The 24,185-nt window shown below is 38.2% G+C and overlaps 1 protein-coding gene across 4 annotated transcripts in view; it reads right to left on the reverse strand.

Annotated features, from left to right (window-relative positions):
* The window catches only part of LOC150079143 (potassium voltage-gated channel subfamily KQT member 1-like), a 334,431-nt gene that overhangs the window by 70,055 nt on the left and 240,191 nt on the right, over nt 1-24,185 (reverse strand). For all 4 annotated transcript variants that reach the window (XM_090383460.1, XM_090383459.1, XM_090383462.1 and 1 more), the window contains exon 15: nt 7,386-7,461. In XM_090383460.1, the coding sequence (XP_090239586.1) occupies nt 7,386-7,461 (76 nt within the window). The remainder of the gene's footprint in view (nt 1-7,385; nt 7,462-24,185) is intronic.

The following is a 24,185-nucleotide window of genomic DNA, read 5'->3' on the forward strand; positions in this document are numbered from 1 at the left end:
TTCAAAAACTTGAACTGCACCCAACCCAATGCAGGACTCTACTCTACACTACACTATACTATACAGAAATCCCTTGCATGCATCACACTACCCAAGATGGTGCCTCCGTAGCCAGGTGGGAAGGAGCAGCAGTGCGTAGCACACGCTTCTTGATTAGACCGGGGTTCGAGCCCGTCACCACCAAATACGGAGGATGCAGAAAGGTCAGGGAATGACCATCGCATCTCCCGGAGCAATATGGCCTTAGTTGCTAATGCTCCTAAAATCCAAATAACAAACTAACTAACAAACACTACCCAAGATCACTTAGATGGTGTAGTATGATGCAGTTTCACAACTAACTTCATTATTGGCCTATTCTTTTTTGAAGAAATCCATCCTACTGGACCTGTATTCACTTGCCACCCAATGATACTGAAACATGTTAGCAACTGATGTCGTTCCAAAAATTTAACCCCAGGGGTTCACATTTGGTGAGTATGGGCTTGGCACACCCAGGGTCCTGAGCCAGATATCATCATTCTTCTCTTTCTTGGTGATTCCCTTCTTCTCTCTCTCTCTCTCTCTCTCTCTCTCTCTCTCTTAAATTTTTTTTTTTTTTTTGCCTGGTGCAGCAAAAGCCTCAGGCTTCCTTGCACCATATGGCTAATAATGATAATAAAACTGCAACAAAGAGAATGTCTGGAAACAAGTTTTTATGCAATACCAACACCTCCCCACTTATTGTGATTATTCAATAACTCCTACAACAGCATCTTACCACTGAAAAGATAATCAGTCACTCATTTCCACAACACGGCTGTCTTAATCACACAATCTTACTCCTTGCAACTTTTGGTCTTAGAATGACCTGAAGGAATGTGTACTGTGGTAATGTTTCTGACCTAGCAGCCTTGAAGGATAGCATCGCACAGAACATCAGAAACATAACCTCTAATATGTTGCATTCTGCAATTGCCCATGTCATTACTCTGAAGTTCTTCTAGATGACAAATGCAACCATATTAAGCACATATCAAGTACCACTTGACAAATCTAATATTGCCTCTCAAAACAGGAGGCACTGCACCATTAAGGTTGTGTTGTGCTAATGTGCTTGACAAGTCAAGCCACATGTGTATTGCTAATAATGTTGTTATAACAAAACTTCAAGCAATAAAATGTACTAGTATTAACAGTAAATTTTTCATCAGCAGTAAGTGTCGGTGGGGTATATTTTATTGATATTTTTCTTTTTATTCTTTTGTTTATACCTTAGCATTGTCCTACTGTGACAACTGTTGCTATGTGTAGACAACAGATTCCTTCAAACATTAAAGTTCAGAAGATCTAAGAATTCAAGGCAAGACACTTATATCCCATGAGCAATCAGAGATGGACAAGGGAAATAAACAAAACATTTATTATGCTAAACGACTATTTATACATAATGGGAAACAATACTCTTTCACGAACACTATCACCTTCATTTAAAATTTTTTGTTGTAACATCACCTTTACTATCATTTCATTGCATTTGCTCCTAATCTTAATCAACTTACAATTCAAATTAATCATACAATTAACATTATTTGTAAGGTGACACAACTACCATTAGAAAGTGTTCTCCCACATAAAAATTAGACTCCTATTAACTGTAACATGAAATCTTGCCAATATAAAATTCTCTCTAATCACACTCTTACTAATGGACTGTCCTCTACAGAAAAGCAGCTCTGTTCATACTCCTTATGTACACTTAAACCTTTTCCTTTTAATTTCTCATGCCACTATATTACCTCTTGCCTATCAACAATACCATCATACACAACACGTAGATTTATTTATTTACCTTAATCTATAATTTCATCTTAGCTCTTTCACAGTAAACAGTTCTGAAGGTTTACATTCCAGTGGGTCTCTCTCTCTCTCTGTCTCTCTCTCTAGTGCAGGAAAACTTTCCTTCTATTTAGATGAAGCCTTTCAATAACCGCAGGGGCTCACATCTGGTGAGTATGGGCTTGGCATATCCAGGGTCCTGAGCTGGATATCATCATTCTTCTCTCTCTCTCTCTCTCTCTTTCTCAGGGTAATTTGGGAATTTTTTTTTTTTTTTTTTTTGGCTGGTGCAGCATAAGCCTTAGGCTTCCTTGCACCATATGGCTCTAATAATAATAATAATAATTTAGCTCCTGAAGTCCAGCATATTAGAAACAGTTCTCTAATAACCTTGAGTGGAATTACCATAGCCATAACAGAGATCAGTGGGCACCATCTGTCTGGTCTACTTCCCAGCTTCTGGACAAACTCTCTTATAACTGGAATGTGTCCAGAGACTTTCAGTTTAAACTTTCTTTCACCATTTAATAAAAAAATATTACTGATAAGAGCTGTGCTCACAGCAATAATGTTTATATGAGGCTAATAAGCCACACGAAAGGGTCCATTTCAAATATCTTGTCAACCAGAGCCTACTTACATGCCCAAAATCTCTACTAAACGGATTTGAATCACATCACACTCTCACTCTCTTTCTTCAAATTTTGTCAGACCCCTCTGCTCCCACATGTCAATTACAATCCTGCATAGCTCTTCTACAATGAGATGCTTTTTAGGCCTTTCACACTATCAGGCAACAGGTTCCTTCAACATGCATTCCAAATTAGTTTGATTTCATCTAGAGATTTTATCGAGATTCCCCTATACTGCATTTGTTATACAGTGTTGGCAATCTAATTTTCCAGAAAATGCTGACTGATAGTGGATATAATAATAGTTAAATAGTGGATGTAATAAGTTCAATGTGTGGTCTCTGCTTGTTAACAGTCGACTGTTTTTACAGGGTTGGGATACACTTATTTCATACCAACAAGCATGAACCATGGATCTGGAAGAAGATCCAGATCTTCTTCCAGATCCAGATTCCAGATAAATAGAAGGGGTGCAAGAATATTTGCTGATGATATTGAGGCAGTGATAGGTGGGCCAGAAAACTACTAGTTTGGGAGGACACACACACACACACAGACTAATAGATAAACTAGAGTTGCAAGGATATGAAGATGGTTCTGCACTGATTCTATTGTATAAAATGCAGCAGCCTGGAAAGCAAGGTGACCAGTGCAATTTTGAGTCAATTTGGTGTGATATAAGCATTGGGAAAACAAAATTGAGAGTAGGAATGTGTTATAGGCCTAATGACTGTGACAAGTACAACAAACAGCTATACAGAGAAATAGAGTGGCTAAGTATATCAGAATGTCTTACAATGGGGAATTTTAACTTTCTGATCCATTGAAGGAGCAGAGTTGATCTGCTCCTTCAATGATTATATCCCTTTATGTGGCATACTTGTTCATCATTTGCTTTTGTTTTAGCCATATTCACCTTTAGTCCGAAATCCTTACTAATTCTGTAACTGATTAAGGTTTTCCTCTAATTCTTCGGGATCATGGCTTATTATCACAATGTCATCTTCATATTGTAAATGGTTTAGGTACTCTCCATTCACATTGACTCCTTTCTGTGACCAGTCCAATCTTCTGAAAGCTTTCTCAAGGACAGCAGTAAACAACTTTGGAAATATTGTCTCCTTGTCAAACTCCTTTCTCAATTTTAAATTTGCTACTGTCTTTTTCTACTCTAATAAAGGAGGTAGCGTTTTCATATATTTTCTTCAAAATAATGATGTATGGGGGTGCCTATGCCTTGTTTTTCCAGTGCCTGAAACATTGCCTTATGCTGTATGGAGTCAAATGCCTTTTCATAATCCACAAATGCCAGGTGTAATGGTGTTTTGTATTCATTTGCTTTCTCCATTAGTTGTGATATTAAGTGAAGGTGACCCATAATTGAGATTCGTATCCTAAAGCCAGCTTGCTCTTTCGGTTGATTCTCATCAAGTATTCTTTTTAATCTGTTAGTTATGTGATGACCCATGTGAACAACTTGTAGATGTGAGACAACAATCTAACTATTAAAGTTCTATAATCTCCAATTTCTGATTTGTCTCCTTTCTTATGCAGCAAAATTATGATTGAATTATTCCACTCCTTAGGAGTCACACCTTTCCTAATGTATTTTGTGAAGAGTCTTGCCAGTTTCTGTGTCATGTCTCTTCCTCCCAATTTTAACAACTCTACAGTAACTTTATCTTCCCCTGGGGCTTTCTGATTCTTCATTTTCTTCAATGCATGTTATCTCATCAGGTATGTTGTATGTGTTGCAAATTTGTAATCCATCTTCCCCATTCCCTCGCTCCTTAAATAATTCTCTGTAGTAGTCTTCTGCTATTTATAAGTATACCATCACTGTTCTTCTGATTCTTCTGATTCTGTATCATGTCTTTCTGTATTACTGCTCATGACTGGTGATTTAAGTCCTTTGTTTTCCCTTAATGCTTGTTCTACTTTTCTTGTGTTAAATCCTCTTATGTCCTCTGAGTCTCTTTCTAATGGCTTTGCATAACTCAATTTTATACTCAATTTTATCTTTGTAACTCAGTATACTCAATTTTATCTTTGTCAGTGTTTATCTTGCTCTACATTTGTCATCTTCGGTTCATCATGACAAATGTTACTTGACTAATTTTTTTCTTCTTTGGATTTCTTTTTACCTATAAGTTTCTCTGGCTTTATCACTTTTAGAAAGTTGTATTCCTTGAAATATCTTGGTCCTGAAAGGTCTGCAGAAGCTCAAACTTGTTCTTAAGTTCTGGTACATACTGCCTTTTCTCCTCTTCTGTTATCTCAAAGACCTTCATATTATTTACTCGAGTCAGTTTTTTTTCTTTCTTTTCTTAAATCTATATCAAGTGATGGTAATATTGTTCACAATATATCTTCTGTTAGTGAGGATAAAGTCTATTTCATTAGTTGTTATTCCATTTGGGCTTTTCCATGTCCACTTTCTGTTCCCTCTTTTTTGAAAAAAAGTGTTCATTACTGACATTCCTCAAGATTCTGCAAATTCCACAAGTTTTTCACCAATTACAAAATTTCCTATAGTTCCCCTTTCTCCACTATTTTGTCTCTTTCCAACCTTAGCATTGAAGTCCCCCATAATGATAGTGTAGTGAGTTTTCCGTTCATCTAGAAGTCTCTCAATTTTGGTGTACATTTCTTCAACTTCTTCATCATCATGGCTCGACGTTGGTGCATATATCATTATAACCTTTAGTTTGTACCTTTTAGAAATCCTGACTAGTAATCTTGACACCCTTGGTGATGTAATTTTGAATTCCAAAATATTGTTTTTTATATCTTTATGGACCAAAAAGCCAACTCCACCTTCACCCTTTTTTATTGTTTCAATCGGTGTACAGCAGGTTTCTACTTGATAAACTTATGTGATTCATTTCTTCTTCTTGTTTCAGCCAAGCTGATGATATTCCAATTCACATTTTCTAATTCATTTTACAGCTCTAATATCCTCTCTTCACTAATGAGAGATCTTACATTGTAGCAGGCTAAGTTCAGTTTCCGTGAATGGAAGCCTGGTGTTACCCAGAGATTCTTAGCACCCTCTAGTTCCACTCTGATCTCTCTGCCGTAAGAGGAAGAGTGAAAGCCGCTGGGGACTGAGGGTCATTTGTTTCATCATGTTGTCATAGTGCTGGAGGGTTTGGTCATTTCCTCTTCATGCTGACCAGGCATCTTGAAGAGAACCACTCTACATGTTCATTGCCACCAAAGTGACATAACAGGGCTTACCAACGAGGTGCATGAGTGGATTTCAGGGAGGCAGGCCAACCAGACTTCTCCTAAATCTTCTGAAAGAGAGATATTGGATCCATTAGCATTTTTTACTGAGTGTCTGATAACACTCAGTGTGGAGAGAGTTCCATATTCAAAGAGAGTTCAAAGGATATCATCAAGGGGCGAAGGTAAAGAAAGCCAACACGAGAACGACGAGAAACATCAGATAACTTACACGGAAAATTAGTTTCCCGACACGGCACGCTAGCATTGTTCGCTCAGTAAACAGACGGTAGGTGTTATCGGTCTGGAGCAAAGTTGAGAATGATATATTGACAGGTAGGCGTGGCAAACAATGTGCTGATTGGTGTGCTAAGACAACACATGATAACATTGGTTAAGTATCACTTTAGTAGCACTCAGCAATAATGATAACATAGTGTAAAAAAATATGCGGAGGTCCTAAAGTCTCGAAACTTTATTAGACAGTTGGACAGACAACTTGAGTAGTCGAGATCCACAAATTTTCGTAAAATCGGACAAATGCTAATAATTTATTGTAATTTTTCTTGTAGAGGATCTGCGATCTCATTATGGATTTTTTAGGGCAAGTTACCCCACTAATGGTAACTTACCCTAATGAACGCTTTCCATAATGGTGAAAAAAGGTCAGGTTACCTCCACTTGAATCCCACGGGAGCTTGAACCCCTCCGGAAATGGGGGGTAACCTAACCTTTTTTCTTTAGAATCATGGGTGGACTAGCGCATAAATTGTTTATTAACAAAATATTAATTTTTTATTACTGTACTTTTATTTTTAAAGACACTCGTGCAGACACAAATATCATAACGTTAATCAACACCTCAATAGCTATTCACTATATATATATATATATATATATATATATATATATATAAATAAAGAATCTTTCTTTCTTTTCCTATTATTTCCTAACCTAATGTTTAATGCTTAGGTCACGAAATATAAGGAAACCTTTTCTATTATTTCCTAACCTGCCATTTAAGGTCAGGTTACGAAAAATAAAAAACCTTTTCCTTTTTTCGTAACCAAACCTACATCAACAATATAGTAAAAATACTCACAAACTCCAAAAATCTGCTTTTAATAATGAGAAAAAAACATAATGAAGAACGTAAAAACGAACAGAACGAAACTTTTCTTATTTTAGTTTTCATCAAAATATCAACCAACATTTTATTTTCCTTACAAATTTCTTCCTTCTTTATAAAAATTCATCACTACTATGACCTGTTTACTGTTCATCGCAAAACTATTATGCACCGTTCTTTACTCATAAATACACATTATAATGCCAACCAATGACTACACAGTAGCTTGTCATCTGTCGTGCCCACCACTAATCATTTCATCGTTTGCCACGCCTACCTGTCAATCAATATATCCTTCTCGAGTTCAGCTCCAGACCAATTACACCTACCGTCTGTTTACTGAGCGAGCAGCACTAGAGTCCGGTGTCAGGAAACTAATTTTCTGCGTAAGTTATCTGACGTTTCTCGTCGTTCTCGTGTTGGCTTTTTTTACCTTAGCCCATCAAGGTAAAAAAAAGTTATTTGTAGATATGCAGGATTAGTGTATAACACTAATCCTGCATATCTACAAATATGCAGGATTAGTGTTAAACAAAAAATACTTTTATACTCCTAAAACTGTTAAAAGCTATTATTACCTGAAACTTCCTCCTGGCCAGGAAGTATTTCACTTTACGTATAGCTCTGATGGCATTCTTATGTGCTTCAGTAAGCCTGCCAATTTAAATGAAAACAGAAAGATGTGAGCTTCCTTGCCATGAACAAGCATGGCATTATTAGAAATATAGCCAAAAAGCAGTTCTGCTTTAATAATATCTAGAATAGTGTTTATATTGCAATAATAAATCAGAAATTGTGTAATAAGCAAGGGAATTTTGTGCAACAATGCAAAAAATTTATACCTACTACTAGTGTAGAGCAAAACTAAATAGACAAATTCTGTAATAAACATTATATAGAAATGACTAACCAAATTATATACTGTATAGTTTAAAACTGTAATTAAATATAACACTGTATATATATATTTTTTTAAAAATTGCTTTTTTTAAAGCAAATATGTGAATTTGTATAATTTTGTCATGCATTTCAAATTTAACTGATTTTTGCTTCACCATGTGAATTTTTTTTTTCCACAAAATTAAAAAAAACATTATCTATAAACAAAATATGCATATATAATAAAAGCCCTCTTATCCAACATAATTTGGAACAGTCCACTAATTGAAAGAGTTAGTTAAAGTAGGTAATCATAAAAAAAGTAGATCTCTTAAAATTGTTTTAAAAACAATTAAAAAAAAAATTGCAGCACAGTCCCTCAACTTTTTTTTATGAGGGGCAGATTCTAAATGTACATTTAGACTCCACCTATCCACCTAGCAGGTACATGTATACTTCCTTGACCATTACCATCAATGCTAGGAACACAGAAAATAAATTTTCAATGCTGGTCAAGTCATTAAATGCAGACGTTACACAGATATCAGAGAAGCCATCACCCAGATATAAAAGATGCTGAATTTAAATATTAGGAATACAATGCATACAGAAAGGACATAGTTTATAGTGTTACAGGTCTTGTGGCCCTGGGGGTTCCCCCAACTGCATGATTATCTTTTGTGATTCAATACAGACTCTGTAAAGGCTAGAAAAGGTATAGATTATAGTGTAGTGTAGTGTAGTGTAGGTCTGTTCACCTGGCCTCTGCCATTGGGCCCTTGGAAGGCCAAGGTCCCATTATTGCCCATCCTTCACCATGTGGAGGTAGGTCAGGGTAGGTCATGTAAGTCTCTGGCAGGGCAAACCTGGGAAAGCCCAAGTGGGGAAGAGACAGAAGGGGAAAAGGAGAAAAAGAAAGGGAAAAGAGGGGAAAATTTTTTTTTTTTTTTTTATTTTTTTATTAGAAACAAGCATGGGTGACAGTTTCAGTTTTGAGGGTAAAAAGGGAAGGTAAAGGGGTGGATGACAGGGAGGATTCCACTAGGAAATAGCAGAATAAGAAATATAGGGGCATCCCTACAGAGTCAACCCACCTTCTAATGGAGGGACTGTTAAGAGCAGTGTTAGCATTTGGGGTGATAGAGCCCAACAGGCAAAAAGTGAGGGGGGGAGGAGAAGGCAGGCCCTTTGGTGAGAGAATGGAAGAATAAAAGTCACAGGGCCAGGGTACATGTGGGTGGTGGTCACTATCCAGCTATCAGTGAATAGACTCACACTAGCCAGAGCCAATGCCAGAATCCCATGCCATGCCCTCAATATGAGTTAACATGACATGGGCAATGGCAGGGCATTTTTCATGATAGGATGCCTTCATTGCAGTCAGTCTGAGGGAAGGAGGGGCACCTGTCCATCACAAGGTCACAACGCACTCATGCCAACCTATCACACATCTAACATACAAACAGTCACAATAAATAATATTTTTTTTTGCACAAATTCAGGTGCATGAACAAGGGATGGTAACATCTAGAATACACCTATCGTTTGCCCATTGGTTTATTTCTCCATGGTCTTGCATGCAGACCATAGAGAAATATACAAGGCAGCACCTGAATGGATATTACATTTTTCTTAACACTGCATATACCATTCACTGATCATTTCAAGGTTTACATACATGGCGCCTCATTTACTGAACAGATACACATCTTAGCCTGCCAATATACTATTTGTAGATTATTATTATTATTGGACATGTATTCAGAGGGAACATTTATGCATCTACATAAGGGAAACATTCACATTCACTCACATTCATTCAATTCTCACTTGTGACAACCCTCTGAATAAGGATGGAGGGAACATTCTTTCCCAGGCTAAGATTACAATAATTATAGCAGGTCTTGCCTGGTGTTGGGGTCACCCCAACCCAAGGAAAAGCCCCAAACACAGATACTAACACACTGCACAGAAAAAGCACTCCCAGCCCATCAGGGTTGTTACTAGAGCAGATAGGAGTAGGAAGGAAACTGCATATAAAAATGGGTTCGGTCAAATGGAGGTCTGTTTTCAGAAAGTTTAGTTTTAGTGGACAGCCACTAGTTCCCCATCCCGCTCCCAGCAGAGAGGACATCCAAAAGGGCATGGGCATAGTATAGCGTTGACTGTCAAATGGCACCAGGAGTCTCCCCCCCCCCAACTCCACATTTGTAAACTCTGTGTCAAAATACAAACTCTATAAAGGCCAGAGATAGTGTGAGTTTAGGCTGTTAGTCTGCATAGTGTAGTATTGGGTTCTCTTGGTCTGTTCCTCCAGCAATTTAGCCACAGGGGCCCCTAGTGGGACCCCCATGTTCTTCCCTGTTCCCTTTTTCACTTCCCAGAGTTTTTTTTTCCCCCTCTCTGGGACCCTCCCTGGCAAGCTCAGGTGTTGTCCATGGTTTGTTCCACCAGAGACCCTTTTATTCCCTACTGTACCTTACCTGGCCTGCATTTTTAAAGGGCAGTGAGATGAGGAGGAGGAGAACAGATGAGGATAAAGATGGTGGAAGATAAGACTTTCCACCAGAAATAGGAAGTTAAAGGGATAGAGGGCACCCCTGGGGAAGGAGGTCATTCTCCAGAGGGAGGGAGAAAAGAGGGGGGAAATGGAAAAGATTTGTGGTGGTAGAGTCCACCAGCCAGAGGCTGGGATGGGGGGGGGGAAACCAAGCATTTTAGGGGAGTAAAGTCCCCCTAAAATGCTTGGTTAGTCATAGGGACAAGGTACCCTATGCGGGGGAGAAGATCACACTGTGGACATGCAGTGCTTCTCTGTTAGTAACCGTCAGCAATCCCACACCATGACTCAGAAATGGGAATATGAGCAGGGCAAGGAGAATTCCTGGTAGGTTGCCCCCACTGCAGTCTAATTTGGGGATGCCCTGCTAGAACATCGCACACTCTACATGCACTCAGCCCAATGCACACCTATCATACATTTACACAATTACTCTCTCTTTTATATATATATATTTAGGGGCAGACTGAATAACAGCACATAAGACAACCAAAACTCACATAATTATCAACTTACTTCATTATCATTTCAGCCTGGTCTGTGCTTGTTGACAGGAGAGACTGCTTCTACAGAAATGGGATACACTTAAATAGAAAAGGTGCAAGAATATTTGCTGATGCTATTGAGGCAGTGTTAGGTGGGTCAGAAAACTGCTAGCATAGGGGGATACACAGACTAAAAGGTTAACAATGGCCGCAGGCAGAGGCAAAATGATTCTTGCACTGCTTCTATTAGAATGGGCAGCAGACTGGAAAGCAAGGTAATGGAGATTTCCAGGACTGCTGGGAGTCATAGTGGAAGAAGTAAATGCATGGGCTGTTAGGGTGGCTAGGAGCAGGAACAGGTGCATGTACACCAATGCTAGGAGTATAGTTAATAAATTTGATGAGTTTGAAGTGCTAGTGAAGACATCAAAGGCAGATATTGTTGGGATATCAGATGTGTGATGTCACATGGACATAAGTAGTGCAGAATTGGAATTTGGGAAGTACAATGTGTATAGGAAGGATAGGAAGAGAGGAGGGGTTATGCTGTTAGTTAAGAAACACAAAATCTAAGGAAGTGCATCCAATTGATGCTGGTGGACAATGCAGTGTTGGGTCTGTTTGGTGTGAAATAAGCATCGGGAAAGGAAAAATGAGAGTAGGTGTGTGTTACAGGCCTAATGAATCTGATGAGTATAATGAGCAATTGTGCAGAGAAATAGAGTGGGCCAGTAAATCAGAATGTCTTATAATGGGAGATTTTAACTTTCCAAATATTGACTGGAACTTGTGAGTTGGTCACTCGCACACTAGCAAGACTTTTGTGGATTTATTGGATGACTGTTTTCTCCAGCAACATGTTCGAGAGGCAACCAGAGGGAGTAATACTTTTAATCTGATTATCAGTAGTGATTCTTCATGCATTAAGAATCTGCAGATAAAGGAACCACTGGGCGAAAGTGATCACAATGTAACTACCATCAAGGGAAGGGCTTTTGCTTTAGTAAAGGTCACTACAGAGGTCTCGGACATTTTTAAATTCTGTACAGTGGAATCAGTTGATGATGTTCCCAACAGAATAGGAACAGGTGCATGTATACTTGCGTATACACCAATGCTAGGAGTTTGGTAAATAAATTTGATGAATTTGAGGTATTGCGCAAAACATCAATGGTAGATATTGTTGGGATATCAGAGACATGGTGTCACACAGATATAAGGAATGCAGAACTGGAATTTGAGGAGTACAATGTGTACAGGAAGGATAGACAGGATAGGAAGGGAGGAGGGGTTATGCTATTAGGTAAGAAACAAAATCCAAAGAAGTGAAGTCAGTCGACATCGCTGGACAGTGCAGTGTCGAGTCAGTTTGGTATAACATAAGCATTGGGAGATCAAAATTGAGATTAGGAGTGTGTTATAGACCAAATGACTCTGATGAGTATAATAAGAAACTATACAGGGAAATAGAGTGGGCCAGTAAATCAGAGAGTCTTACAATGGGGGATTTTAATTTCCCAGATATTGACTGGAATTTGTGGGTTGGTCACTTACACACTAGCAAGGCCTTTGTGGATTTATTGGATGATTGTTTACTACATCAGCATCTTCAGGAGGCAACTAGAGGGAGTAATAATCTGATTATCAGTAGTGATTCTTCATGCATTAAGAATCTGCAGATAAAGGAACTACTAGGTGGCAGTGATCACAGTGTGCTGAAGTGGTATTTACTCAAAGAGATAACTACCATCAGGGGTAAAGGAAAGGGTTTTTGCTTTCGTAAAGGCGACTACGGTGGTCTGAGACGGTATTTAAATTCTATACGGTGGGACCAACTGATGACGTTACAACTTCTCGACTATCAACTAAGTTGTCTTTGCCCCACTGGAGAATTACCTGGAGATCGGCATTAAAGGAATTGGTAGCAGATATTCGAGAAGTTGAAGCTGATTGGGCAGTGCAAAGTTTCTCAAAATGGAAAGTGGAATGCAATGTGCTATCATCGGCAAAACTATGGATAGGATTTCCAGTCAATGGAAGGAGGTCATTAATATACAAGAGGAAAAGAGTGGGGGAAAGAACTGAACCTTGGGGGACACCAGCACTAGTGGAGAAGTTAGAAGACAGAGAACCATCTACCATCACCTCAGTGAGCAATCAGAGAGAAAACTGGATAATCAATTACAAAAAACAGTTGACAAACCATAAGATGGAAGCTTGTTTAGAAGACCTTTATGCCAAACACAATCAAAAGCCTTTGAGTTATCAAGAGCAACTGTTTGTGTTTCGCCGAAATTTTCCATTGAATTTTTACATAAATGGGTAACATAGGCCAGAATATCACCACTGTGGATCGAAAATAACTTAATCCATACTCGCGATCGTTGATAGGGCGGAAGGTTTCTAGGTAGTTTAAGAGTTTGCGGTTAATTGATTTCTCCATTCCTTTAGAAAGAATAGAAGTAATTGCAATGGGATGATAATTGGATGGGAGGGATTTGTCACCCTTTTTAGGAACTGGCTGGATATGAGCAAATTTCCAAGCAGAAAGAAAAACACCTTTGGAATAAGAAAGTGAAAAAAGGTGGCAAAGAACAGGAGAACTTACTGTTCGCCTGAACAGTATGTTCAGGAGAACAGGTTTTGAGAACAAGTGGAGAAATACCATCAGGACCTGGAGCTTTCTTAGCATTAAAGTTTGTCAAAATCCTTCTGACATCCTTTTAAAGGATGACTACAGGCAGCACTGAATGGAGCTTGTTGGGAATGGTGAGAGGTGTCTTACCAAGATCATTAATACAGGAGTTGGAAGAAAAATGGGATGCTAGCAGGTCAGCTTTACCCTTGGCTGAAGTGACAACAGAACCATCTGGTTTGGACAGAGGTGGGAGCAAAGATGGGCAAAAGTTGCAGCCAATGGCTTTGGCAAGAGACCAGAATGCTTGGCTACCATTAGGGCAAGAAGCAAGTTTTCTACTCTTAGTTTGTTCAAAATCTAGTTTGGACTAATTAATAACTGTGCTTTACAATTGTTTCGAGCTTTGGTGTAGGCAGAAAATGAAATTGAAGAATTGGAAACAAGCCAATTACAATATGCAACATTCTTCTCCTGAGTGGCCTTAGCACATTTATTGGAAAACCAAGGTTTAGATAAAGGATGAGATTTTAAGGTGGATTGTGTGATAAAGGATTCCATTCCTATAAGAATAATTTCACTGACACTATCTGAACAAATGTTGACATCAGAAGTTTTGAAACAGTAATCCGACCAAGGAAACGAAAAAAAGAAATCTCTCAGGTTGTCCCATTTTGCATTCTTGTAATGCCAAACAATACAATGTTGGGAATAGCCATGAGATAAAGGCTCCATTGGAGAAGGGACAATCACCAAGTTGTGATATGAGGTTCCTAAAGGACCACTCACTTCGACTGTGTACTTAGAAGTGATGTTTGTAAGAAAAAGATCAAGCGTGTTGGCTGTATGGTTAGGATTGTCCCATATTCTAGAAGGAAAAGGAACAATCAGTGCAAGGTCATTAGTAATTGCAAAAGCCTCAGCATCTCGACCAGCCGGGTCGGTTTGACTAGAAAACGAAAGCCAGCTGGAGTTGTGAACATTAAAATCACCAAGAAAAATTACCTCACTGTTCGGAAAGTTGGATAGGAGAAAGTCAAGTTGCAAAGAGAGGAAGTCAAAGAGCTCCAAGTGATTAGTGGAGTTGGGAGAAAGGTAAAGACAACAGATGAATTTGTCACAATGAGGTAGAGAGATTTTAAGCCAGAGAAGATCGAAAAGAGAAGATTCCAATTTACCAAGTCTCTGACTGGGAATATCGGAACGGACATATGCACAAGTACCACCTTTGAGGTTTGGTTTTTAGCATAGGGCCGCTTACACACACTCCTGGTTTAGATACAGTGGAAAACCATTGATTCAAAGCATCTTCGACATCTGGATCTTTGCCTTCTCTCTTTCGCTTACGAGATGCTTTCTTTAAATCCACGCGCAATGTCCACTCTTCTCTAAGTTTTTCTTGTTGCTGTAGCAGTCGTGAAATTGTAGATTTTGGCACCTTTATCTCAGCTAGCTGACGATGACTGATGTTAGGAGGTTGACTTTATCTTGTCAAGAATAGCGATTTTTTTCTGAAAGCGACAAATCTTTACGTGGCATCTTAACAGGGGTCTTAAATGTACTGAAAAAAAGGGGAGGGTACCAAATCAGTGCACTGTTTGGTACAGTTTTTAATCTATTCTAACCCACAAGATGTATACATATGTACCTAGTGTGATCGTAAACAACTGCAAGCAAAATTTCTTCAGAATCCGATTACCACGACACAGAACAAAGGTAAAACAACCACTGTACAGCATGACTTCGCAATAATTGATTCGGCTGCTGCCCGCATGATCTTTGTTACGAACCATCTAAATTAGTTTATTGTTCAATAAACTATATTTAGATGTTTGTGCGCGCCATCTAAATATAGTTTATTGTTCAATCAAGACCTTCATTGCCCCAATTAAGCGTTGAGTTGGCCCAAATAAGCGAAACAAATTCAGGCTAAATATTTGTTTTGTTTCTGTTCTTCATAATTTGCCCCAAATAAGCGGCTGCCCCAATTAACCGGTGCCCCAATTAACCGGAATGCACTGTAGTATAAGAATGTCAGTCAATGGATTTCTCCATCATTCTGGAAAGAGTTAAAGTAAGTTCAATCAGAAAGGAAGAATTTATCACCCATTTTAGAAAGTGGCTGTATACATCAGCAAATTTTCATGCAGAAGGAAAGACACTAGTAAAATGAGAGCATAAAAGACAACACAAAATAGCAGTTAAATTCTATATTATATAATGCACCAAGTTTTAAGGACCAGTAGAGAATGGCACTGGAACACTTGGTATCAAAGACTATTAAGAATTCTTCTAATCTCATCTCTTTCTGTCAAAAAAAAACCAAGGAAGGTACTGATAGCATGCATTCAACATGATGTGAGGAGGGCAATTTATCAAGATGATCAATGCAAGAGTAAGATGCTAATAAGTCAGGTTTTTTTAATATGAAGATACAACAAAATAATCTGGATATAATGGAGGCAAAAGTATGGATGGACAGAAGTTGCATCTGATGGCTTTTGCAGGAGACCAGAAGGCTCAACTGTTTATGAATGGACAAATGATAAGTAATATAACAGAACCTCAGGAAGTTGTTTGCAATGCCTTTACAGTTTTTGATCATGTTTGGTAAGATCTTCTAAACTTCTTATGTCTTGTGGTCTTCCAATTTTTGCAACTGGGTAGTCAGTTTTTCTCCGTCTGAGAGTCACTGTGTGATTCTCCATTGGGAATCATCTTGAGGTCAGCATTTAGATCTCATAAATTTAGAGAAGAAGAAAACTTAACTGTTAACTTCAATCTCCTCTAAAAACCTAGTCATTTTATTTTTTTCAAAAAAGAACCTGCTCCCATGACCATCTTAAACAACGTGCTCATCTTTAGTGGGGATAAACTTGTCTTCTAACCTTCCTTGACATAAGCATGACAAAACTATTTCATCTGGATAAAAAAAAAAAAAAAAAAAAAACAAAGTTCTCTTTCTCTCTTGGCATTACTGTTCTTCTGAGCAGATAGGCTGTGTAAAAATCACAAATTTTCCCTACCAAGAATGCTGTTCTCATGCTTCAGGTGTTTCCCCTCCTCCCCATCAACACTATTCAAACTCCTGGATATTATCTAGAAGGGTAATAGTCTAATTAATAACCCCTCACTTACAATCTCACTCCACTCCCTATCTCACAGGCATTCAGCTTTTGCTGATGCCAGCTGTGGTCCAAGCCACAAGTAAGGAGGTTACAGTTTTGAGCTAGTATATTGCCACAAAACATGCCCAGCCCATTCAGAACTTTATTTATTTATTGTACTATGTGGTCCCTGCCAAAGTTTGCCAACACTGTTGTCTAATATACAGATAATTTTGCATAACTGTAATATACTCTCTCTTTCTCCCTTCCCCCCTCTCCTCTGTTTTTGCCCAATTACAGAGTAGGAAGACCCTTTAAGATGACACATGAAAGTAACACAAAAATAAATACATACAGAAAACAGTTCAAAGTCCGGGTTAACTCTGGCAATGAAAAAATCTGACTGCCCTTAACAATTCAACATATTGTATATGCAGTCAAAATGAAATTGTAAACTCTTCTGGCCTCAGCCATCTAGAGAAGAAATGAAAACTTATTATTTACTCTGCATATTTCCAGGCACTGTTCACCTCAATTAACAACTATAATTCAAATATCTTCTATCTTCCCAACAGGTATATTCAATATCTATCATTTCTGAGGTCACCTATGAGGTAAGCTCAAAAATGATATATCCGAGTTTATGAAAAAGTGGTGGGATTGCACCCTATTTTTTATTTTTTTTTACTAGTTAGTAGATGTAACAGTCACCTACGTAGTAATACTGCAAGAAAATGGCAAGAAATCTGAGAAAACCGAACTAACAAGTTAATCCATATAAAGAAAGACCTGAAAGCACGGAAGTCCAGTATCAGAAATAACATTCAAGAATAAACAAAGGAATTACCTTTATTCCGTCTATAGGACTTCTTATTCAACCCTCCTAGAATGCCGATAAATTACGAATGATAATTTAAAATAATTTTAAAACTCGAAATGCATTCCTCACCATCAGTCCACAAGTAATTCAATACCCAAGGATTGCAGTCGTAGACCACAACCCGACCCCAGAAATATCTAACTCCATGTAGCTTCTAGTGATGGAAGACATTATGTTAGAAAAAATGCAAGTTAATAATATAAATTAGAATATAATTAAAATATGATGAAAAATAAAAAAATATATAAAATCCACTAAAAATTTCCTCCCTGAAGTGGACCAAAACTTTGACATGTGTCGTGCTCACAGGTTGGAATAAAAGTGACAAATATTGTGCATGTAGGTTACATTATCAATAGGAGATTAAACTTTAGTGCATATGTGTTCGAAAGACCACGAATCAGATATGAGAAATGGTCGGTGGATTGTTTATAGAATTACTTTGCAGTTTCATCTCTAAAGTTTCAGCAGTTGACAACTTCGTATAATTATGCTGAATATTCAGAATTTTAGCTTCATTAAAAAGAAATGTGATTTTCCTTTATTGCATGAACAGATGCTTCATGCTGTTTAAACATAAGATTTAAAATGCATCTGGTAGATTCAACGTAAGCAGAGTCACAATCCCTACAAGAAATGTTGTAAACTAGGTAATGGGACTGTTCAGAAGAAGATAATACCGAGTGATTCCTTAATATCAAATGTAATTTATGTGTTGGTTTAGCCACTATTTTCATTTCAGTGCCTCTAAAAAGATTGTTAAGTTGTCTGTACCAAGGTTCAATACACGGAATTGTAATAAAATATTTTTTTATTGACCCTGCACCAATGGATCAATCAATGGCTGATGGTGAGGAATTTTGAGTTTTAAAATTATTTTAAATTATCATTTGTAATTTATCGGCATTCTAGGAGAGTTGAATAAAAGTCCTATAGACAGAATAAAGGTAATTCCTCTGTTTATCCTTGAAGGTTAACATAACGCAGGGCAAATTGAGCCTATGGAAACTTTTACTTACTTAGTATCAGAAATAACAGACAGGAAGTTATACTTGCTAAACTACAGATAGGATACACCCACCTAACTCAATTGCATCTTCTTAATGTCACCAATCCTCCAATATGTCCAAACTTACAGGTAATACACAGCTGACAGTTCAACATCAACTTATTAGTAAACAAAATATTTACTACCATAAGTACACCTCTTACTTTAGCCCAACTGTTAGCAGATACGCTGGATGTAGCCAGAACTTTTACCTATCTCAAATGGATTAGATATTATAATGCGCTATAAATATTAGATTTAAAAAAAAAAAAAAAAAAACAACTTTTAGTTTAGGCACATTATGGCCAAGCTGCCCTTGCAGCGTTAAACCCAAAGTAGCAACAACAGCCTGGTGCCACAGAAGCACAGCCATTCCCCCTGTATATATGATGTAGATGCCACACCTAAATCTTCTTCATACTCAAGTTGTCCAAATTTCCAGCTTACAAGTATTCTTGGACATTGAAATGTCCAAAGAAAATATTATAAAGAAAATATTATTATTCTTGTGGGGACAAACGATATTAAACGTACACGATCTGACGATTTGTTGGAAAAATACAGGACCATGCTGAGGAAATGTCGCGAGCTAGGCCATAATGTCTATGTGTCTGCAATTCTGCCCAGACACGATAGGAGGGATTATATGTTAAGAGCCTTGTGGATTAACTCAAGACTTGAAGGAATCTGCAAGGCTTTAGGGGGTAAATTTCTATCAGCATGGCCCACACTTGTAGGTAGAAGGAATTTGTTTTGTAGAGACGGGATACACTTAAACAAAGGTGGTGCAAAAGTTTTTGCCAGTATTATTGAGGATACCTTAAAGGTTCAGGGAAACTGCTAGTTAGGGGGGATGTGGGTAATACTGACACGCGTTTATCTGATAATATTGGTCAATGTAACTCTTGCACATACCTTAAGAGTTCTTATCTGTTACCCCAACTGGACGTATTATCTAGATGTTCTGGGGGCAAAGACGTTTCACGTGAGCGGGTAGCTAATATCAGGGAAGAGAGCCTAAAAAACTTCAAGGGTTGTGTTAGGGTTGTTAAATATACAAGAACAGTAAATCTTAATTGTTTATACAGTAACATTAGAAGTGTCGTCAATAAAATGAGCGAATTCGAACTGCTGGTTAAAACAAGTAACGCGGACATAATAGGGCTTACAGAGACGTGGTGCCACCCGGAAATTGGGGATGATGAGTTTCAGTACGGCTTGTATAAGGTATTTAGGAAGGATAGAGTAGATAGAAGGGGTGGTGGGGTAATGCTTCTTATCAGAAGCAGCCTGAGTGCGACGATAGCTTTCCCGGATTCAGACATTTCACATGCTAGTATAGAGTCTGTATGGTGTGAGATAGTTGGAAACAAAGGTATAATGCGAGTAGGAGTAATCTACAGATCAGGTGATTGTGAAGATTATGACAAAAGCCTCTACATGCAAATGGAATGGGCAAGTAAGCGTCAATGCCTTATTATGGGTGATTTCAATTTGCCTCTAATTGATTGGAGTAAATGGGAAGGAAACTCGACATGGGGAACAAAATTTTTAAATCAACTAGATGACTGTTATTTGTATCAACATGTCAGGGAAAGTACTAGAGAAAAGAATATCCTAGACCTCATCATCACACATGAATCAGATGACATAACAGGGCTGACAGTAGAGGAACCAGTAGCAGGAAGTGATCACGGAGTTCTACGGTGGATGATGACGAGAGAGGTAGTAGAAGTAAAAGGCAAAGGAATGGGTTTTAATTTCAGAAAAGGAAATTACGATGCCTTAAGGTACTACATGGCCTCTATTAACTGGGTAGATATCGCGCTGAGAATGAATACAATTGAACTGTGGTACGCTTTTAAAACATTAATCACAGATGCCTTGAATGCGTATATACCATTAAAAAAATACTCCACGAGAAGGGTTCCAAGTTGGATGAATAGTGAAGTTGCCACATTACTTGAGCAGAAAAAGGTGGCATGGAAAGGTTACAGAGCAATAAAAAGTACTGAAGCCTATAACAGCTACAAGGTGATCTGTAATAGAGCCACAGAAAAGGTTCGACAGGCGAAGGCAGTTTATGAGAAATCACTAGCAAACAGAGCAAAGAGGGGGGATAAAGAATTCTTCACATATATAAATACCAAGAGGAGCAGGACAAACCAGATCGGACCTTTACGTAAGGGAAAGGGGATAGTAATAAATACACCAGCTGCCGTTGCAGATGAACTCAACAGTTATTTTGCATCGATATTTACAAATGAAAAGCCTTTTGTGGCAATGGGAAATTGTGGGAGCGAAGTTAAAAAATATGTAATTAATGATATTGAAATTTCGCAAGATTATTTAATGAAAAAACTTTCGAGCCTACAGACCAGTAAGGCTCCTGGAGTTGATGGAATATACCCTATAATCTTAAGAGAGGCGGCAAGCGAGTGCATTGAACCATTGAGGCTAATTATGCGAGCATCACTAGACTCTGGGGAGATTCCCTTGGATTGGAAAAGTGCAAATGTATCTCCCATACATAAGGGTGGCTCTAAAAGTGAAGTTGGAAATTATCGACCTGTCAGTCTGACTTCAGTAGTAGGGAAAATCATGGAGGCAATGATCAAGGGTGGAATTCAGGATCATTTGGATCGAATTGAAATTCTCAAGGATACTCAGCATGGTTTTGTAAAGGGAAAATCATGTTTAACAAATCTGGTTCGCTATTTCGAAAGGGTCACTCACGAGCTGGATTTAGGGAATAATTTCGACATTGTTTATTTAGATTTCAGCAAAGCTTTTGACTCAGTCCCACATGAGCGGTTGCTTTATAAGCTGGAACAGGTTGGAATCACTGGGAAAATCCTTAGATGGATAGAAGGATGGCTTTGGGGCAGGAGGCAGAGGGTTGTGATAAATGGCTATTCCTCAGATTGGGTTGATGTAAGAAGTGGGGTTCCCCAAGGATCAGTATTAGGACCACTGTTGTTTTTAATTTTCATAAACGACATTGATGAAGGGATAGAGGGCGTGATGTCTAAATTTGCAGATGACGTTAAAATTGGTAGAGTAGTTAATGATCACTGTCAAGCTGAGCTTCTTCAGAGAGACCTAGATAGACTTCAAGAATGGTCAGAAAAATGGCAGCTGTGCTTTAATCCAACAAAGTGTAAGGTATTACACCTGGGAAACAGTAATCCCAAAAAAAACTTATTCACTTGGTGGAGTTCAACTAAACCCAGTACTGGAGGAAAGGGACTTGGGTGTTACGATACGGTCAGACATGAAATTCTCTGAGCATTGTAAACAGGTTGCAAGGAAGGCCCATGGTGTCCTATCGATGATCTATCGAACTTTTGCAAGTAGAGATAGGGACGTGATAATCCCATTATATAAGGCTTATGTTAGACCACACTTGGAATACTGTGTTCAAGTATGGAGACCGCACCTAAAGAAAGACATCGAGCTTCTTGAAAGGGTGCAAAGAAGGGTAACTCGCCTGGTGAGATCGGCAAAAGGGCGTCCTTATGAAGAAAGACTTCGAATACGTGGGTTGCAGAGTTTGGAAACTAGACGCCTTAGAGGAGATTTGATTGAGGTGTTTAAGGCTCTGAGAGGCATCAGTAAAATGAATGAGGACAAAATTTTCAAGATTATAAATGATGCTAGAACTAGGGGACATAAATTCAAGTTACGGGGGGAAATGTTTAGATTGGACTGCAGGAAGTTTTATTTTAGCCAGCGAGTTATAAATTACTGGAATAAGTTGCCTTCATGGGTGGTAGAGGCCGACAGTTTGGGGAAATTCAAAGGTCATCTGGATAGTACCTTCGGGTAAGGGAAGCGCATAGGATGATAGGTTTAATTTCCTTTTTATTTATATTTTATTTTATTTATATATATATTTTTTATTTATTAATTATTATTATTTAGTTATTTATTTTATTTATTTTTTGTTTTTATCATTGTTTTGTTCGGATTTTTTTTTTTTTTTTTTTTTTTTGGCTGGTGCAGCATAAGCCATAGGCTTTCTTGCACCATGCGGCCGTTACTAATACTATTGCACATGGAGAATACAGCCATGGAGGTTACTAATACATCCACTATTTTGTAACTATTAAAAAGGGTGAAGAAACATTCAAATGCACAAAGAATGTAAAGTGGGATGGAAACATGTACCATATTTGACCAAGCCCCAAAAATTTTCAAGCTAACCCTGCATTAGGTTTTTAGGGGCAGGTATTTAAACCAAACATTTAATGTTATTTGTGCAGCATTATTATGCCCTTGTGGAATACAATGTTAAAACTAATATCTTCTGAAATATTAGCATTAACATATGTTGTAAGAAAGCAAGATTATACAGCTTCAGCAAAAAAAAAAAAAAAAAAAACTTTCCCATTTCACCTATCCATTTGCTCCAAAAGTTTGTCCAGTTCTTCCTTGAAGCTATTTAAGTTATCAACTTCCACTGGAAGTTTGTTTAGCAATCAACCACTTGCTGGCTAAAGTCAAATTTCTGCACATATATTCTGCAACTGCCTTTCCTCAATTTGAATTTATGCCCCCTTTAGTACATAATCTGAGCAATTGAGCTCGCTCAAACCATTAAAAGCCTTATACACCTCAATCCGATCCCCTTGCAGGTGCCTATTCTCCAAATGCTACAATTTGCAGAACTTAAGCCTTTCTTGGTAAGAGCATCCCTTTGTTCCCCTCACGAATCTCATTGCCCTTCTCTGTACCCATTCAAGCAACTCAACATCCTTCCTAAAATGAGCCCTCCACACCTGTGTACAGTACTCAAGGTGTGGCCATTAGCAGATAATGGTCAGGCCCATAACCCCATGAGCTGTTCTGGCAGCCAGTCTGCACTACACTGAAAACTTCATACCTGACTGCACAATTACCCAGGGCCGTACTTATGAACAGGTGTATGAGGTACTAGCCTTGGCCTCACCATAGAGGGGGGGGGCCTCGCATGGCCTTTGTAATGTCAAATTTTTAAAGCAATTTCTTTTTTCACACCCTGATCTAAACTAGGCCCTCTTGTAGCTACCATGTAAACAGAAAACGGGAAATTTACTAAAGGTGTGGATGCTCCTTTCTACCAAAGAACACATTCCAGAACAAAAGAAAATCTCTCTCTCCTAATTCTCTAATAGGGTGCAACAGTAGAACACAGGTTGTCAACTGCATATTCTCCGCATTGGGAATATGCCTTAATCTTTTCCACTGGCCTATGAACACAAGAAAGCAGTTAACCAGCGCAATTTCTCAGTACAGTATGCAGGAGTCTGTTGTAAATGTGTTACAGAGACTACTAAATTGTGGAATGTTCCTTTAGTTCTTAATTTGTGCATTCTACAGCAGCAGCAGCAGCTCTATTGCCTAAAGGCCAGAGGTGCAAACAATGCATACAAGGTCTCTCGAAATCAGCTTGTTATATGGAAGCTATTTTAATTGGACTACCTGTAGATTTCAGAATTTATATAAGCTGAGATCCAAAAACAGTGAAATTTAGTTTATTTTAGCAGTTAGTGTCATAATGCAGCGAAAATATGAATCTGGAGCATCTAAACAAAAGAGGCAATGAGAAAAAGAAGATCAAATTTGAAAACAAATTCAGTACTGTTCTTTATATTTCACAGTATTGCACCATTTGTGTTTAAACAGATCAATAAAAATAATTGTTTTTTTCTGATTATATTTATACATATATAAAGGGGGTCCCCACAAGAGCTTAGTGGCTCAGACTCTGAGAAGTGCAAGTACGGTCCCGCAATTACTCTC

Source organism: Mastigoproctus giganteus, chromosome 10, assembly GCF_048544385.1.
Source record: "Mastigoproctus giganteus isolate SK-2022 chromosome 10, ASM4854438v1, whole genome shotgun sequence".
In the NCBI taxonomy this organism is placed as follows: domain Eukaryota; kingdom Metazoa; phylum Arthropoda; class Arachnida; order Uropygi; family Thelyphonidae; genus Mastigoproctus; species Mastigoproctus giganteus.